This window comes from Megalops cyprinoides, chromosome 6 (assembly GCF_013368585.1).
Source record: "Megalops cyprinoides isolate fMegCyp1 chromosome 6, fMegCyp1.pri, whole genome shotgun sequence".
Taxonomy (NCBI): domain Eukaryota; kingdom Metazoa; phylum Chordata; class Actinopteri; order Elopiformes; family Megalopidae; genus Megalops; species Megalops cyprinoides.
Genome location: NC_050588.1, coordinates 16,911,056 through 16,931,028, shown reverse-complemented (window position 1 = coordinate 16,931,028; position 19,973 = coordinate 16,911,056). Strand labels below are relative to the sequence as shown.

Here is a 19,973-nt window from a genome sequence, read left to right as displayed (position 1 = left end):
CACTGAAAAGCTGGACGAGGTGCAGGGGTTGTAGCCGGAGCAGGGGTCACATGAACATGAGGGGCGATATACGGGACAATATACCCCGGAGGGAAAGCTTGCTGAGGTGCAGCAGTGGTAGCCGGAGCAGGGGTCACTTGGACATGAGGGGCGATATACGGGACAATATACCCCGGAGGGAAAGCTTGCTGAGGTGCAGCAGTGGTAGCCGGAGCAGGGGTCACTTGGACATGAGGGGCGATATACGGGACAATATACCCCGGAGGGAAAGCTTGCTGAGGTGCAGCAGTGGTAGCCGGAGCAGGGGTCACTTGGACATGAGGGGCGATATACGGGACAATATACCCCGGAGGGAAAGCTTGCTGAGGGGCAGCAGTGGTTGCCGGAGCAGGGGTCATATGGACATGAGGGGCGATATACGGGACAATATACCCCGGAGGGAAAGCTTGCTGAGGGGCAGCAGTGGTTGCTGGAGCAGGGGTCACAAGAAAATGGGGTGGGAAAAACTGGACAGGATAATACCCCTGTGGGAAACCTTGCTGAGATGCAGGGGTGATAGACTCCAATGGGCAAGACACATTCATTTCTGCCTTCCCAACTTGCATGCGGAGTGTGGGCACACCATCCTGAAAGACAACTCAGTCTCAAATCTGAAAAGTTAAGCTTCAATATAGGCCTCACAGGTTAAACAGCTGAGAAAGCTCAGACTCACCTCAGAATCTGTGCAGTCTCCTTTAAATGGAGCTGTAATGACAAGTTCTCCAGAGCTAGATTCCACAGTTAACCCACAGTGCTCACAGGCTGACTGTAGAGTCTCCCACTCACCTTTCACTGTTGACAAGGGTACCACATCAGCTGATTCAAGTCTGAGCTACACAGTCCACTAAGATCACAACCATACTCTAGAAATAGCCCGAATTTAACAGCATGCTTCAATTACCCCCCATTATCATATGGAATTTCAGCAGCCCATATTAGTGTCCCTTTCCCAATGAATAAACTCACCCTTCACCCTGAGATCAGCAGCAGACACCCCTCTAAACCTTGCCACCAATTTAGTGGAACAGGACACAGAGGGAGCAGGTGCAGAGACTGGGCAGGACACTACAATAGGAGCTCCAGCCAGCTTCATGGGCAGTACATACTGACCAACCTGAGGTGGAGAGAGACTGCTCAACAGGACAATCCTAAGGGATGGGAGACACCCTGGGGGGACTGCAACTCTTCAAACATACCTGTTGCTGAACATAACAGCCAGAAAAAGGCACTGTGACATCAAGATTTCTCCGATGCCTGGTCACATGGCGACAGTGCTGGGGCAGCCGAGACAAGGGTACCCAAGAAGCACCTGGAATGAAACCATCCCAGACATTTGGCTCCAGTACACCAAGATACCAATATGATAAAATTAGTTCCCTTTACATTATATCATTCAGATGCTCTTATCCAGGTTATAAGTTTGTGCATTACATGCAATTCATACAGCTGGACACTTAATTCTGTGTTTAATACCTTGGGCAAGGGTGCAACGGCGGAGCCCCAGCATGGAATCCAACTGGCAACCTTTTGGTTACAAGCACTGCACCTTACCACTAGGTTACACAGATACTGACATTAGCAGAAGGCATTTTGCATCGTGCTTGTACTGCTCCCTGTAGGGCCACACTAGCACAGGGTGCACTTAATGCACTTCAGGTTTAGCAAGACCATCATAACCAATTAAAGGGCATAAAGCATGCAACACTGTAGCATGCATACCATGATTCCTACCTCTGTTCACCTGCACATGTGGTACTTCCATTCCCTTAAGCCGCAGGGTCATGTTCTCACCACCACACTGCACCACAGCATTCAGCTTGCCCTGAGCTGAAAATTACAGGGCATGGGTACTCAGACTCAATACAGCCATGCTCTTGGAAGGTGCAATGCAAGCTACCATTTGGCACCACTACACACCTGCATGTTGATCAGATGGATTACCATAGCGAAGCGATCCTGTTGGAAGCACGTAGTTACTGGTTCTCGTATCTATTGGTGCATCTTCTGCAGTAGTACTCACGGTCCTCAGTATGGAATCGCCTCCAAATAAGAGCCTTTGCAATCCCTGCCCTTTCTGAAAGTCTCGCACATCATTCTGGTTTTGATGAGAATCAGTTTTTAAATGAGGCAACCCATGAGTGAGCATCATAGAGCTCAAGGCAACTGTAAAAACACAACTAAATAAAAGCGTTTTACACATCTTAACCGTTAGCACGCTCATCCCCTATCAAAAGGCGCTACGTATTCTGACCACAGTGAATATTATCAGGGGGAAAAACACTTACCTACTTTTAAATTTAAATGGTAGGACGCTGGTTAAACGTGACGCCGATTGACGAACCAATGAAATCATCCGTGAAAAGGTGCATTTTCACGTGTTTTTTGCAATGTACTTACTTTATCCAAATCATTTGCGTGTAAACCCCTGGTATAATTAGATGTGTTCATACTACCAAACGTATGGACACGGTAGAAAGATGCGTACAGACGACCATGCAGAGAAACTATGGGACGCTAGCTGGGTAGTTCACTCGTAAGGAAAGCAACTAAAGCTTTTGTATAATAATATAGTGAAATAATTCTGCTCTGTGGGCTGACTGTGATCGTTATGATCTCTTGTCTGGGTTGTTTGTCTTTTTTGTTATCATGCATTTATGTAGGCGATCATACTTCTAGTAACAGTGGTTAGCGGGACATCTCAACTAACAGTTAGTGAAGGGCAGCTTGACTCACTGAACTGAATCATTGCGCTCTTAGTTCCATCTCCTTAATGATGACAGTCATTAACGAAAGTACGATGCCTTCTTGGATAATATAGATAACTACACTATCCCGATGCATGTGAAATACTGAGGAAAAGAAAGAAAGAAAGAAAACAGGTCATACAGTAGATTGTCCCCCCAAGGAAGCTGCAGAAAGTGCTCACCTGACATCACTGAAAATAAATATAAACAATAGTGACAGGTTTGTCATATATATATAAAAAAATTAACATCCACTAAAAATAGCAAAACACTCCAGACTTAGTTCTAGAATCATCTACTATCATTTTTAGGTGGGCTTATCTGTATCTAGACAGTAATGAATAAAATATCTTTCATTGCTTCATTAGTAACTATTTGGAGCAATTACAAGATAGATACAATATTACAGTGCAAGGTCCCATCTCTTCGTGTTATACTTCACTGTATTGACTTTATTCTGTTCAGCCTGACTGTCCACTACACTAATGAAGTCAGGGAGGAAAAGGCCTGTTCAGTAAACATAAGCTAGCAGCTGATGACTATGCCATTGAAAAAAATTACCTTAAAATTCAAAACTATAACCTAAAAAGATTTTGAAGATTGTTTGATAGATAGATAGATAGATAGATAGAGAGAGAGAGAGAGAGAGAGAGAGAGAGATTCCCACAAATCACCATCAATTCTCATGGAAAAATTCCATTTTGAAAATACCCAGAATTTTGATCCCTACATGTGAAATAGTCTAAATATCATATTGTGGTGTTATTTGTCAAAAGTCTATAATTTTTTCTATTTGACGGGAATTTTACAGTATAGAGGATAGCCAGTTAATATGCACCCTGATTTAAGCATCATAATTGCAAACCAAAGAAAGTTCCCTAGCAAGCGTGAAACATATTGTGGCGGCACTTAGTACTATATTTGTGTGCATTGTATCAAAGACTACACATCTAGCTATTTCAGCACATGCTGATAACATTCTGAGGAGCTTATAAACAGAAGAATGATGTTGTTTGTTTAATAAGGTTAATATATCCATGCAAATATAAAGGCACACCTTGGGGTTATTGTAGATATTATAACAGATCAATTCAATTTGATTAATCAACTGTAAATATGAAATAGCAAGGTTTCATAAGAATACTCCCTTTATTTTTCTCCATAGAACAGTGCCACATTTACCATCAGATGTGGAGACATTTTACCTCAACAAACAGAGATATAAGGATCACCTCGCTATTTCATAAGTACAGTTGACTAATTAAATTTAATTGCAATTGAAATTCTATATATAGTATAGATAACAATGACCAGATGGCCAGCAATGGCCAAACCTTATTGAATGTTTTAACATGTTAGCACTTTACCGTTCTGTATGTGCAGTGCATGCCTTGAAAATGTAGTTCACATTGTCCAATACAAACAGTCATATTTCTGTAATTGACTTAAATGCATATAAACATTTCACAATGCCATCTGCCACTGAGGGTTTATATGCACCATATCAGCCAGATATCAAGCATCATAAATACCTTCACAAAACTAAATATTCAAAGCATAAGGATCTTTTGCATCTGTTCATTCTTCAGTGACTACAGATTTGATGTTTTAATGAGTTCTTTGGTTTTGATTTCATGCAAATCAGTGGTCTGCAGTAAATACACTTTGTGATTTTTTCTTTGTTTTGAATGTTTGCCTGTTATTTTTTTGAGTGTGGTTGAATTATATATTGCAAGTTCTGCAAACTAATCTACATCTGTTGATGGGCAGTATACCTAGAGGATACATACCACTTACTCATTTAAGGAAGTGTATCTTGATGTTGTTTGTGAATCCATGTTTCATTTCCCCCTGTCTAACCTGTAACTTTATCAATATTCATATCTGTGTCTGGTGAACACCTGATTGTTACAATAATTTACTTCATGATTGTGTAATTCTTGATGTGCCTGTACTGTTGGGATGTCTGAAGGGATGTCTGGAGGATGATGGTTGGCTGGGCTTTTCAATACAGGCCATAGATTGAAAGGCCAGCATGACATGTGGTGGGGAAAAAGAACAGAATCATATGTACATTTTCTCTATTGAGATATACATGTATGAGGTTTTTTTTTTTTTAAATGTAACATAGGTGCCTGTAAAAACAAACATGTAACTGAAAAAATATAATCTATTATGAATACATTCCATGTCCACCAGGACGTATGCCTCTTCATATAACAGTCCCCAGGAGTGTGTTTTTAAGATGCTCTATAGAAAGGGCTTTAACAAGTTAATTATGAATACAAAACCAGATAGGGCTCTGCTGTTGTATCTTGGTCCAGCTGTGGTAATGGATAATATTAAAATGCAAGCAAGTTGCCTTGGGTGATAATAATAATAAAGTATTGAGGAGATCACTACTGTATTCCCTTCCACCTGCCATGTTGCATGTCCAAACCCTCAGTACAGTAATGATATTCTCTGAACAATCATGAAAAAACTACAAGTCCCACATTCCCACACCAATCATTTCTGTTCCTGTCTACCCCTGTAGGTAAATTGTATGCTTTGGTGCCCTGTGATGTCACTTACGACTCAGTGTAAATCAGGCAAACTTACAACCAGGGTCATTTGTACTAATTTATATACACTCATTTATTGATATTATGGATCATACACTTGTGGTGAAGATGATTGAAGACAGTTTTCAGATTATTCCACTCTTTGATTTTTTTTGTTTTTATCTGAAATGGAGTATTATCTTCTAAATTACTTGATATTGACCCACACATACACAGTTGCCCTTGGCTGACCCAATGCTTCCTTCTCAAGAGGTTGCACTGACTGAGCTGAAGCTGGACTTGAGTGAACAGCCTCAGGCTCTTGGCATATACACCTGAGAATAAATCATTTTCATTTTCATCAATCAGCAGAATTCATTGCCTTACCAAAGGTGAAGCCAGCTGCTCTTTTTCTTCATACATCCTGTAAATGCACTCATGCATACACCTGTGCATTCTGCGAGCACACAGGGTCGAGCACCAGGTATTTGCACTAGTCTGAGCTTTTTTGCATATCTTAATGGCTGGTCAGACGTTATGGATGCACACTCCCAATCAGATCAAATTTATCCACAGAATAAATCAAATCATATTTGTTATTATGCAGAGATCCTGACCACTTTTGCTCTGTTGCTCTGAACAATAGTGCAGCAAACATAATAAAAAGAACTAAGTGCACTTCAACGAGCCAAATAAATAGCAGAGATGTGACTGGAGTGGGAGATGTCAGAAAGACCTGACGAATCAGAGCCTCCCTGGATAACACATCAAGCCATCAACAACACTGGGTCACCTCAGGGTCAGAGGGAGAGCGTGGGAATTAACTCCGTCACAGCCGTTGTAAATGTGTGTAGATTTCAGCTGCATGGCTCAAGCAGAAATCCAGCACATCTCTTCAGCTCCACCTTAAGAGAGTTGTGAGGCAGTGTATTGTGGGGAGAAGAGGGGAAGGCCCTCAGTGACACAGGCATGGATCTTTAAGGGGGCCTGGGGTAGATGCACTCCTGTTAAAGGTACAGAAGCACATTCAGCATTGGTGCTTTCATTAGTGGTCTCACCTGTAGCTCTTCCTATTTGTCTTGCTGCAACAGGGTCCTGGTGTGAATTTATGCATTAAAACATATTTAAAGGTGATGATGAGGAGTAGACTTGAATTAAAGAGTAGGATTGCTTTACAATATGAGGGGTTTTGCAAGGGTGTGTTCAATTATGGCATTAAGACTTAAAGGCAACTTAGACTGTGGTATCTCCAAAAAATTACTGTATCTGACACACCTGATTTAAAGTAAGAACAGTTGTTGTATCTGTTCCCTATAACAACAGTTGTTGTAATATCCACACATGTGGTCATGTTTTTACTACATACATGTCTATTACTACTATTCAAACCAGAAGATCAAACTGTGGCATCTGAAAAAGCACCCATAACATTTCATTTACAATTACATTAGTAACAGTAATGTATTACAAATATATGTAAATTGTAATTTCTAAAAAAAAAAAAAAGTTCTAAAATTCTAAAAAAAAAAAAAGTCATTTTGAATTAAACATACCTTCATTCGTTCGTTAAATAAATATATTTTTTTCCTGTTCATTTTGTAGTCTTAAAGAAATACTTTTGATACCTCCCGTGAAATGAACAATTTACACGCCTTGTTCATGTCCAGGCTGACCCATCCGGATAAGTGACAGAAACTGACTATTACGCCAATGGAGGAGACCGGACTGAACATCTGCGTTTGTCTCCTTTAAACTGCGAGGGGAGCCCTCAGCTCATCTCGCAACGCTCGGCCTGTTGGACTCTCGCGAGAGCAGGTACCTACGGCCGATTGGCTGAAAGGGGTTGAACGTAAGATGGCGCACAGTGAGATCTGAAGAGGAAAACAGGGGAAATAATAGAGCGTAATATATAAGAAATCAAGGACACGGGAAAACGTATTGCGATAAACGACAAGGACGAGTGTGAAGTTTTTGGTACACAAAAACCTCCCGTCAGCACTGTGGACCGATTGCCTTTAAGCTGGGAAGCTGAGCCGGTTAGGGTAGATTGGAAGGGCCTGGCCGAGGTTGAGAGGGGTAAGGCTGACAGTAGTTTGAGGTAATACGGGGTGCTATGTTCGTTGACGCCGGTCAGAGACAAGAAACTGATCGCTCTCCCGTGCTGTTTGTCACCGTGCTCGTACAATGCGAGGCGCTTGTGGCTCCTAAATGTTGTATTCTGAGAAAGTAACAATAGTTTGACTGAGGACCTGGTGCGCGTGTACACGCATCCACCCACGACACACTTTAAACTACTCAAAACGTTTGCAATTATGGCCTGTGTGCGAACGCACTCAAATGATTATCTTGCAGTTATATGTGCAGCTCTCGGGTTGGTGTTTCCTCGAGCTCCACATTTTCCATTCTGTACTGAACATTTAAATGAGTTATAGTATGAAATATGAACTGCTCAGACTGGCACTTGTTTTTTGATTATTTAGAAGAAAAAATGTATGTGGCATTACCGGCACTGTTTCAGCAGTCGTGTTTGTTGAGAATCACTGCATTTCAGACCACGTTAAGTTCATGCTTATGCACATAATATTTAGCACCTTATTGATAATGGAAGTAATAAAAAGTGGGCTCAGATGTATGTCTGGGGCTGTTTTAGATTAAAAGACTTCACATACACCTATCACAGGTAAGCAGTGCCCCAGGGCTAAACCATTATGATGTTGTATCCCAGACTGAAGTAAGGGAGTTGTTTCCAGACGGAGAAGCAAGTAGCCTAAAATGCATACAGTATCTTTGCTGATGTCTGTGGACCAGAGAGAGAGAGAGAGCGCTGTCATCTCTCTGTTGCTGTAGTGAAAACAACGGTCAACACCTGGCTTTTCACACTGTGGATCACAGCTAGCTGGGAAATACAATCAGGTAGATCAGAAAAACAAGGTACGACCTATTAACTTAGGAAAGTCTTGTGATAGCAGGTGACTCTGCCCATTGTAGCACTCAGTGGCCTGTAACCAGGCTTTCTGCACTGTCATGTGATGAACAACATGTGCAAGTGCTACACATTCAGGTGGTTTACAGAAAGTTATGAATATATTTGGATAATTAATTTACATTTGTGTGTTTAAAACAAATGTAGCATTACATTTATCTAGTTTGTGTCCTGTTATGCTCTTGATGTTGGAAGAGGAAAAAATAGGTTTGGGGGGGGGGGGGGTTGGTTCTTTGGTTTAGTCACAAAATTGTGACTAAACCAAAGAAGGTTGTTAGTGTGAAAAACTCTTCCCTTTCTATAGTCAGTGCTGTGACCCACCTGTCAACTTTATTTCCTGCAACTATCCTGTCTTATCAGACATTTTTTCTTTTGTCAGAAGATTTCCATTTCTACAAGATGATGTTCCCAGGTAGATACTGATCCACTTGCGTATGTGTGAGTGGTGGTTTCAGAAATACTTTCTGAAAGTTATTTTACTTTTAATGATATTTTTCTTTTAATTTTAAGAACATGAGTATGAGTTGCTGACTCTTGTAGAAGAAGTGAAAGGTTTGTGCACTGCAGCTTTTGCATGGATGCTTTGTAGTGTAATGTCATTATAAGACAGTTACTCTCCATGACATGGCATCTGACTTGACATGAAGTAGAGCTAGATAGAATTCTCATTACAGTGAAGTGTTGACTTTATGGGCCATTAGGATAACACTGATAGAACACAGGTTCTGTGGCTGTTATGATATGTATATACAGTGGAATATTGTGTTCAGGCACGTATCCTATTGTAACCCTAGCATCATATGTTAAACACCCTGTTACAACTCCAGTTAGTAGTGGAGAGTATTATATTAATTACATTGTGGTTATTTTAGGTTTGATCATAAAATAACTTGTGGACAATACATGTATGTGTTTACATATTATATATATATGCAGAAGATCCATAAAATATACATATACTGCCCACCTCACATGCAATGTTTGTGCCTTACCTCCATTCTTACCTGTTTAACAACACAAATGCACTAAGTCAGCAACTTTACCATAATGTCAGCAATAAGCTGATTGATTTTACAATCTTAGTAATTGAATTATTTGCACAACTGACAGCTTTCTAATACTAGATTTATTCATGATAAAGTGTGCAGTAGAATGTGATCATTTCGATCCCGCAAAACTGCACCTATGGATTTTGTCCCCACATGCGATTTGAGGTTAGTCGAATTTAAGCAAAGTGGTCAAAGATTTAGTTACTACTGTGATGTTGCCTTCTCAGCTCATGGGTTTGCTTGCCATGATGAAATGAAATAGTATGAGCAGCAGAAAGTGAAAACAAATCTATCAGTCCCTCGGACTCGGAAGACGACTTCGCTCGTTACCGTTGGGGAGTTTTCCCCTTGAAAACGGTAAGGCATGAGCTTGGGAGCTCATGTTTCGGGGAAGCGCGGGAGAAAGCAGCCACAGAGACTTCCTCTCTTTCTGAAACGTCAGAACAGAGGCAGGAAAGTCCGCGGCTTTGCTCTGCCCGACCGGGCCTAATTTCTTTTAATTTCGGTTGGGACTCTTTTGTCTCGGTTTGCCCGTCGCGACCAGACATTACAACCGATAACATTGATTATTTCACAGACAAAATAAAATAAACCTTTGGGCTTTGATGGTATATGTACATTTTAAAATGTTTATTAACATCAAACCTATGGTCAGGTCGTGTTCTGCCTATGAAGTAACGAAGCCAGCGCCATGCCTGAAAAATGTGTTGCTGGCTAAGTAAGTGAATGATTGCAGCCTTGTTGATGTACAACGCATGGCACAGGGCGGTGTGTGGTTACGGAGAAACAAGTTGATCTTTGTTGCATTTATATTTGAATGTCCTGCTTTGGCGGAAAGCCTCGTTTAGTGATATTTAAGGTCGCTTGGGAAGATGTAGACGGTGCTTCGCGAAAGAATGAATACATTAATACATATTAATTATTATTAGTCTTATATTGGCAAGTAGACTATTTTGAAATCGAATACGCACATTTGCGCTTATTTTAATTATATCAGGATAAAAAGGGTTTGGTTGTATTTCCCGGCTGAGAGAACAGGCATAAAGGTTCAAAAGTGTCCTAACCCATTACCGATTGTCCTTTTTTTGTGACTGCGTCAAGTAACATAACTGTAACAGATATTTACAAATTACTTTTTTGTGGATATGGGGTATAATGAGTCATGTTAGGCTGTGTTTCAATTTAACCATCTTTCTTGTTTGGCGCAGGGGGAGGCTTGCGGTGTCATGAGCGATTCAGTGGAGAACACCGTGTCGTTTGAAGAGTACGTGCGTGTGAAAGCTCGCAGCGTCCCGCAGCACCGCATGAAGGAGTTCCTGGAATCGCTGGCCAGCAAGGGCTCCGAGGCGCTGCAGGACTTCCAGCAGAACACAACCGCCATGGTCTACCAGCAGGGGACGAACTGCATCTATACGGACAGCACAGAGGTGGCAGGGTCCCTGCTGGAGCTGGCCTGCCCGGTAGGAGTCTCTCTCTCTCTCTCTCTCTCTCTCTCTCTCTCTCTCTCTCTCTCTCTCTCTCTCACACACACACACACACACTCTCTTAAGGAATTTATGTACTTAAGTGGATGGGTGTGAAGAATCTGTACTTAAATAAATGAATTTTTCACTATATCTGGTAATTAAAAACATTTGAAGAGGTAAAGAATTTTATTTGATATGAAGGTTCCTTAAGTTGTGCAGATATCTGGTAAATAGCCTTTATTTTTAAAAAGGGTTAAAAAGCAAGGTAGTTGCAGGACGTAACATAATAGCATGCTAGTTTTATTGCAGAATTAATATGCAGTGCAACTGTATTTCTTGCATTATGTTGCTTGGAAAAAGGAGAAGATGATTTTGGCAGACATTGTAGCTCTGATATTCCACCTGCGTACAGTTAAAGACAGTGTTTCAGCCACCTGCTTTCTCACCTGCAGTGCGTGAATGGCTTTACATACACCGCATTTATAGATGAATAGTCTCAAGCATACACACTGACAATCGTTGGACTGTTTGAATGGATGCTGTGCAGCCACAAGGTGCTCCCAAGCCTGGGCCGTGATCGCTGAATCTTGGCTCTGTCTTTGATAAGATTTGGAGGGTCATGCTTAACAATGTCCCGATCAAATCTTAAAGATCGGTATCGGGCCCGATTAAGGCATTTTGTAACTGATCGGTATCGGCTTTAGTGAGCACGAACCTAAGCCCGATCCTTTGTTTTACGTCAGCTGTCACACAAGTGTCGTAAACGGAGAGCACAGTTTGTGGCAGGACACGGCTAAAATGTCTGCAGTGTGGAAATATTTTAAATCGGAAAACGAAAGCAGTCCAACAGCCACTTGTAATGTCTGCAATGCGAGCATTTGGCGAGGCGGTAGTAACAGAGCTGCGTTCAATAGGGGAGAGCGGGGCACAACCTAACACATTTTGGTTTTTGCAAAATAATTTTAAAAACATTTAAGTTGGAATAATCATGTTTTTATACAAGCAACGTAAACATCTCTGCTACAAATGAACACTTGAACTTTGTTTCTAGCATCTACCGTTCATGTACAATTCCACCGAAAATGACGGGAAGTGCAATGCTACAGTTTACCCCATGGGTGGGATTAATTGTAGCAGACAGAGGGTTATTTGTAACACTTGCTGGAAAAGTCTGATAAATTAGCGCAAAGTTAATTCAATATAATTCTATGTTGTATGAAACAAATATATTGTCCAACCATACAGCATTATATATTATCTTTATATTAGACAGACAGATCAAGACAGAATGAAATGTTAATGTGTCATTTGTAGTTAAGTAAAATGTGAGAATCGGTCAAGGGTCTAAATACTTTGGAAGGCACTGAATATCTTTCCCCTTGGTGTAAGCCCTGATTGCCTGTATGGCGTTTGCCCAGGTGCAGGTGCAGGTGCAGCCGTCGCAGCAGCAGCAGCAGCAGCAGCAGCAGGTGACATCAGCACAGCTCTCCCCCCAGCTGGTGGCTGCAGTGCACCAGGCCTCTGAGCAGCAGATACAAGTGCAGGTCACATCCAGTACTGCTCCCATAACGCGCTTTCCTAACACACCTCATCCACACCCCCAGCACACACCTCTATCATACCTATACCTCACCACAAACACATATTTCTGCCACACCCCTACCCCCATACCCTCTGTACCATATCTCACTACCACTGACCCTGTGAGTTGTTTGGGGCTGTGTTGATGCTATCGGTTTCACCCCTACAGGTGCAGATCCAGGGGCAGCAAGTACCCAGTCCCTCCCATCAGCAGCTTCAGACAGGGGCCCCACCCACTGCTCAACTCGTGCAACAGGGACACATAAATGAAGACCACCAGCAGGTCTGTATATATGTGCACACGCATACTTACACATGCATAGATTTACACACACTTGCATACATGCATATATACATATATATACACACTTACACTTGCATAGATTTGTACAAATACATGCTTTAACGCATTCATACATGCAAATATATATACACAGTCATATATATTCACACTTACATGTACACACATATACTCACACAGCATCTCACACAGACAGTCTCCTGGTGTGTTAAAATATGTGTGTGTTGTCAGATCCAAGCCCAGCTGGTGGCAGCAGTGGCAGGTGGCCAGCAGATCCAGATCCAGACGGTTGGGGCGCTGTCACCCCAGCAGCAGCAGCAGGCATCTCCGCGGGAGGGGGAGAGAAGGGCGTCAGTGGGTGGGGTCCTGCAGCCAGCTAAGAAGCGCAAGGTGGACGTGCCGATCGCGGTGTCCTATGCCCTGCCTGGGCAGCAGCTGGCCACCGTGCTCACCATCCCTCAGGGCCAGCAGAGCTATCTGTCCCTGCGGCCCGACCTGCTGACAGTGGACAGCAGTCACCTGTACAGCGCCACGGGCACCATCACCAGCCCCACGGGCGAGACCTGGACCATCCCTGTCTATTCTGCCCCTGCACAGCAGGGCGTGGCCCACATCGCCCTTCCACAGGAGGCCTACGGCGCGGTGCATCTCGCCCACACACCCGCTGATGACAAGGACAAGATGGTGGCAGCAGGCAAGGTAACCCCGCCGTCCTCCACCCCCTCCGCTGTGGTGGGGTCTACCACTGCGGCTACACCGGTGTCGTCCGCTCCCGTGACGGGCGCGCCTCAGGAGGAGGTGGTGCAGACGCTCTTCCCAGCGCAGTTCATGAACGGGAACCTCCACATCCCGGTGGCGGTGCAGGCGGTGGCTGCGCCGTACCCCAGCGGCGCCCAGGCGCTCCATATATGGGACCCCCAGACAGGGAACACACAGGAGCAGCAGCTCCACCTGCAGGTCAGTGCTCTGGGGGCAGGGCTGTTCTGTGCGTGCCTGTGCTGGCGTTGGGGATGTCCAAGGCGGTGCTCTTTTACTAAGTGACCCACCCCCCCCACTGCAGGGTCAGGCAGTGCATGTGGCAGAGGTGGAGCCCCAGCCCCAGGCCCCTGCCGAACTGCTACTGCCCAGCACTCTGAAGCCTGAGGAGGGCTTGGAGGTGTGGCGGCTGTGGGCTCAGCGCAAGAATGCAGAGCTGGAAAAGGAGGCGCATGCCAAACTGGCGCCCATTGGCCGTGAGTTTACCCACCCAGTATCACACTGTACCAGGACAAGGCAGAGATGAGTGTAATATAGATGAGTTCCAGAGCTGAAGTGACTTAGGAGAGCTTGCGTGTATAATGTGTGTGTGTATAATCTGTGTACTGTGTGTACAGGTCGGCAGCTCCTGCGGTTTCAGGAGGACCTGCTGTCGTGTGCTGTGGCGGAGCTTAGTGTGGGCTTGTCTCTGATGACCCAGGAGGCGCGGGGGCTGGAAGGGGAGGCCTTTCAGCCTGACGTGCTGTTCTACATCTTCCTTTGCATCCAGAAGGTATGTGTCTCTTACACAGATGCGCTGTTCACAAATGCACTGCGCATACACCACACACTGTACACAAACACTCTGTAAATGTACAGAAACACACACTGTAAATGCATACTTACACACACACACTACACAGGCATATGCACAGGTACATTCATACACAGTGAGAGAAAGACGTGTACACATGGACTTGTGCATACTTACACACACACACACACACGCGTACAGACTTTGACAGACTTTGACAGGTGTCAGTGAAACAGTGTGTGTTAAATGCCATGTGTTCTGTCTCTCCCTGTAGTACCTGTTTGAGAATGGCAGAGTGGAGGACATCTTCTCTGATCAGTACTATACACGCTTCACTCAGTGGCTGCACCAAGTGCTGGAGAACTGGAAACCCAGTGTTCACCCACTGGGTAAGAAAACACACACACACACACACTGACAGATATATGCACGTACACACACACACACAAGGTATAAATACATGCAGTAACAGATATACATGCATACGCATACACACTCATGGACACATACTCTCAGGAGCACATGCAGACTTATGTGTGCACACCTTTATGCACCTTTGGCTTTTAGAAAAAGGAGATAAAACACATGATAATCGTTCTGCTGAATCTCTACACAGCAGACATGTTCTGTGCTGTTGCAGTCCCACTCAGGTGTGTGAGTGTGGTGTGTCTTTCTGTCTGCATGTACAGTGTAAGTGTACATGTGTGCCTGTTGTGTGTACTGTGTAAGTCGGTGTCCTCTCTCCACAGGCTATGTCATCCCCAGCCATGTGACGGAGGAGATGCTGTGGGAGTGTAAACAGCTGGGTGCACACTCCCCCTCCACCTTGCTCACCACTCTGCTGTTCTATAACACCAAGTGAGTCTCGCACACAAACGTGCACGTACACTGTCAATGCTATAGACACACACACGCTCTCACTCACTCACACACCCACCTCCTGTACCACCCTGCTGTTTTTCAACAACATAGAAATGAGCCTGTTAACTATATGAGGTATGTGTAGAGTAGATGTATTAAGTCAGCATGGGTTAGCTGTGTGTGGGGAAACTGTGGGTATGTCTGGGATAGCTATGTCTGATATGTGTGGGGTAACTGGATTTGTACTGTAAATGTATGAGTATGTGTGGAGTAGCCAAACTATGTGTGGAATAATGTCCTGTAGGTTCTTCCAGCTGAAGACTGTGGATGAGCACATGAAGGTTGCTTTCTCAAAGGTGTTGAGACACACCAAGAAGAATCCATCAAACCCCAAGGACAAGAGCACAAGCATTCGCTACCTGAGGGGCGTGGGGCTGCAGCAGATGGGGCAGAAAGGTGAGGACATAGCCCTGAATAAAATGAGCTCTTTTAAGCCTGGTTTGTCAGGGCAAAAGTCAGATGGGGGCAATGATGTAATTAATCAAACAAGTTTATTAATACAACACAGACAAACACTGACAAAACGAAAGGAAATAAACTAGAACAGCTAAATAAACAGGCAATGACGAACAAGCAATGAATTAATGAATAAATGAAAGGTTATTGAGGAACAAGACAACATAAAAAAGGGAGTGTAAAGATAATGCTAAGTGTAAGCAGATTGGGCTTTCAGCAGCTGAGTCAATTTACAGGAGGTCACGAAGTGATAACCATAGTTTGAAGTGCCCCGACAAAACATTAATTAGTTAATCAGTCTCATAAGGGTATTGTGACAGGGAAATATTGTCGTTATATGAATCACAGATGTGTCTAAACAGATGTCGTACAACATGAAATCAGCTACTCACAATGCCAGAATTAAACAACGGTACTCATCGAGTTATTGAGGAGGGCCAGTCCATTAGATCTGAGGAGATCTAATGGATGATTTGTTGTAGGCCTTCTGGGAAGGCCACAGTCCATTTTCCACTCTTCTGCGTTTTTCGCAGAAGATTGAGAGAGACACGCAAGGGATAACTGTTGTCCGACCGTCGTTGCCGCCTGCAGTTGCTGCGTGATCTGATTGGATGGCGGGAGCTCATGTAGACTCTGCATTAAAAAGACCTGAGAATCTGCAGTAAACTCTGAGTGACCCCGATTGGAGCTCACCTTTGAAGTGCCAGGCACCACAGAGAGGTTACCCACCACACATGCAGTGCTGCGCCAGGATGTTTGCGTTTATGTGGCACTCTTGATTTAAGACAAAGTCCATTTACAAATGGCACAGTGTTGGTTTATGACCAGACAAGGCTAAGGGGCCATACAGAGCTTAATCCTCTCCTTACCAGGTGGCCAGGGTCATATACCATACATTTTGAGGATGCTGAGAGTGAGCATTGTAATAAATTTGGTTTTGGTTGCAAATATGTGTCCGTGTCCCCTACATATCTGTTAGTTAAGTAATGCAACAATAATTACAGGAGTACAATTTTAGTCCTTTAGTCAGAAAAATGAGCTAATCATGAACCACTTCCTTATGATGCTTATACTCATATGGACTCCTTGAATATGACAGCTCTATAGCCAAGGGATCCAGAAGGTGTTATTTGAAATTGGTGGTTGCTTGAAACCTGTTCCACCTCAGAATTTCTAACAGTCTGAAAACTTGAATAAGGTAACACAAATAACTGATCCCTGATATACTCTGCTACAGCTCTTACTGTAGGTCACATTTTTCTTTTGTTGCCAAAAACATGTCACTTTTGTTCTGTAAAATAATTAATTTTTTTGTAGTTGTTGTATATATGGATCACTGGGTCATCATGAAGTGGAGACCACTTGTTTTATATTAAATATAACTAAAAGTCTATAAAACAAAAGGTACTTTTTCAATAAATTCATATGATGCAATGCAAGCTGAATGTAGGACAATGGCAGGTGTAACTTCAAACTGTAGGATTTAATTTAAATAATCCTCTCAGAAATAAATTGGTTAGACATACTTCAGATTGATACAACAAAATAGCAAAAAGTAGGAGTCATTGGTTGTAAAATCAACCTGATTTTGGCATGACCATCTCAGATTTCCATATTGTCCTATGGGGGAGGGGTTTGAGGCAGTAATTTGCAGTAATATCCCAAGTAGTTTTTGAGTGACCATGTACAGTGGTAATTTTGTACCTGCTCAGGTTTCCTTGAACCCATTGTGGCATGCTTAGATCAAAAGGCACATTGGTATCATTTTTAAGCTCTGTTTGACTTTGAATGTAGAGATGGAGGGCCAGAGATCTAGACCACTTCTTTGTGTGGACAGTGACGGTAGTGGCTGTTGAAAGGGAACGTTGTCATCTAATTGAATTGGTATTTGTGTGATCTCACCAGTGAGGTCTTTGCGTCCGCCTGATAAATTTTGCCCTGTGACCCACTTTGTCTCAGTGACGGATGACATGTACGCAGAGCAGGCTGAGGACCCAGAGAACCCACTGCGCTGCCCAATCAAGCTCTACGACTTCTACCTCTTCAAATGGTGAGAGCAGTTGCAGTGGCAGCAATTGCAAACGTGATTTTAGCAGAGATGTTCTAGCCAAGAACAGGGCTCTTTTGTATGTGAATATAGCACTTTCAGTTCAACTTGAAACCACGGGTCATACAAGATCTGCAATCGACTTGCTTATTCAGGCAAAAATACATATCTAATTTTCACTCTCTCTCTCTTTCTCACAGCCCCCAAAGTGCAAAGGGTCGAAATGACACCTTTTACCTGACGCCAGAGCCAGTAGTGGTTCCAAACAGTCCTATTTGGTACTCCACACAGCCAATCACACGTAAGCAGCTGGGTCACATGCTCACACGCATCCTCATGGTGCGGGAGATCCAGGAGGCTGTTCCCGTGGCAACATGAAATGTGCACTGAGGGGAGTGGTCTGGGTGAGGGCAGAGGTGTGTAGACATCCCTTTCTTGCCTCACTCACCTGGGCAGATGCCCCTCCTTTCTCACCTGGGTGAAATTGCACTACAGGCATCTCCACGGCAGAGACTTTTATACACATGGCAGAGGTACGGGGAGAGACTGTAAATGACATAAATGAAATGTACAGACTACACACACAGAGTACAGACTACACAATAAACACATAACTCTCCACACTCACTTGTAAACTCACATACACATACAGATTCAGCCTGCTCTTAGGTCTGTAAGACCTAAGAGCGGTAATATGCACACTTGTATTTTGTAAAAAAAAAAGACCACTGGGTTTTCTTTTTTTGTTCTTATTTTTTAATCTCTCATTCCTTCTCTCCCTCTCACTTGTATATGTTGATATTGTAGTGTGTGAGGATGGAGGTGAAGGTGGTGTTTACAAACATGCCTTTTGTACAGTGACACCTTGTGTATCTGTGTTTTATTCTGCCAGCGGAAGGGGGGATTTTTATCAAGTATGAAACCCTGGCTTATTTCTGCAGTTATCAGCTTGAAAGTAAACCCAGGCACAGAGAAACCATGTAGCTGAAATGCTGGATGCAGGATGGCATTCACTTCCAGATTTACATTAAAGAACCTGAAAAATACATATGAAACAGTAGAAGTACTGCTGTCCATACTAATCCATGATTTCTGCCTCATTGAGATGAGAAGAATGGAACACTCAGGAAAAGTTTGGTGAATTACTGTGTCCAGAAATGGGCCTTCGTGAGACTCAGCATATGATTGAGGTGAGCAGGGTACTGACCCTGCAGATTTTTCTTGCATCACTGCATAGCTCTGATTTAAGAACAGAACCCGTCTCTACAGGAAGTCAAACACATAGAATTCAGATAATATGCAAGTAATGTCGTAAATAACTGACTGATGGCCTTCTGAATTGCTCAATATTAGAAACTGAGTGTATAAAGAGTGAAAGTCGCCTGTAAGTCTAGACTCCTGCCACCATTTAGCTGGTAATATTGTCATTGTACCTCTGAGAAGTTTGTGACTTATTGTGACATTGGAATATATAGAATAATTATTACCGGGACTTCTTCAGTCTACAAAACTTCCCTTGATTGAAACAAGGGGGAGTATGGTGATTTTGGTAACTGAGCCGATTGGAGGAATGAAACATGCACATCAGTTTCCAGGAACTTGCAGATTAAGACACTAAAAGAGCATGTCGCACTCCTGCTGACAGATACCGCTTTGATCACAAGATAATTCTTATTATTTTGTAATAACCAAAATGAATATGAGATTTATAACTGAATTGTATTACTACCAACAAATGACATTCCTGTGAGGTTGTTGTTTTGTTGAATGTTATGTTAACTTTGGGACAAAATTTATTACGTAGCTATCTATAGCTGCAAAGTCAATAAACTGGTAAAACTGGTTTAATATGCAGTATTCAAAAGACATTCAGTTTTCATCCTTCAATAGCTGTCTCTCAAATCATCCAAAAATGTTCTCAGACTCAAAATGTGTCACAGCCCATCTTGTCTTGGCATGGCATGGTTAAAAAATTACAACAAAAAATGAACATTTTAATAAATATGTATTTCAAAGCAGCAAAATCTTTGGATGCGTGTGCTGCCACAATCAATTTTTTTTTTTGGCATTTTAAGAAATAATTGAAGGTACACAGTTATAGCTCAATAGCTCGTTGACCATATGACTGCATGCCCAAACCATCTTCATGATTTTCAGGCAATCGTGGGTGTAATACACAATGTTTGGATTTACTGTCATTTTTTGAATTGAGTTGAGGCACGTATTTCCTTTCTTGCATATATAACCGCAAAAGTAAATTTCAGTAGCTTGTAAAAAATAGTCGATGCATTCCC

The 19,973-nt window shown here is 42.9% G+C and overlaps 1 protein-coding gene across 2 annotated transcripts; it reads left to right on the top strand.

Annotated features, from left to right (window-relative positions):
- The first annotated feature begins 7,171 nt into the window (after positions 1 to 7,171).
- LOC118779851 (glutamine-rich protein 1-like) lies at positions 7,172 to 19,459 on the top strand. Of its 2 annotated transcripts, none has more exons than XM_036532145.1 (12): positions 7,172 to 7,402; positions 10,567 to 10,818; positions 12,249 to 12,368; positions 12,575 to 12,688; positions 12,938 to 13,663; positions 13,767 to 13,938; positions 14,080 to 14,234; positions 14,530 to 14,644; positions 15,005 to 15,113; positions 15,421 to 15,572; positions 17,592 to 17,682; positions 17,880 to 19,459. In XM_036532145.1, the coding sequence occupies exons 2-12, from the start codon at positions 10,585 to 10,587 to the stop codon at positions 18,055 to 18,057; spliced, it is 2,166 nt and encodes a 721-aa protein (XP_036388038.1). In that variant the 5' UTR covers positions 7,172 to 7,402; positions 10,567 to 10,584; the 3' UTR covers positions 18,058 to 19,459. The 2 variants fall into 2 exon arrangements, with proteins under 2 accessions (XP_036388038.1, XP_036388037.1); XM_036532144.1 differs by having other exon boundaries at positions 12,243 to 12,368.
- Positions 19,460 to 19,973: the final 514 nt, after the last annotated feature.

What these genes read in the sequence shown, in the direction of transcription:
- LOC118779851 (XM_036532144.1), top strand. Translation starts at nt 10,585, where the DNA reads ATGAGCGATTCAGTGGAGAACACCGTGTCGTTTGAAGAGTACGTGCGT. An exon ending in AGCAGCAGCTCCACCTGCAG is followed by an intron (nt 13,664 to 13,766) that starts GTCAGTGCTCTG and finishes CCCCCACTGCAG; the next exon opens with GGTCAGGCAGTGCATGTGGC. An exon ending in TCTTCCTTTGCATCCAGAAG is followed by an intron (nt 14,235 to 14,529) that starts GTATGTGTCTCT and finishes CTCTCCCTGTAG; the next exon opens with TACCTGTTTGAGAATGGCAG.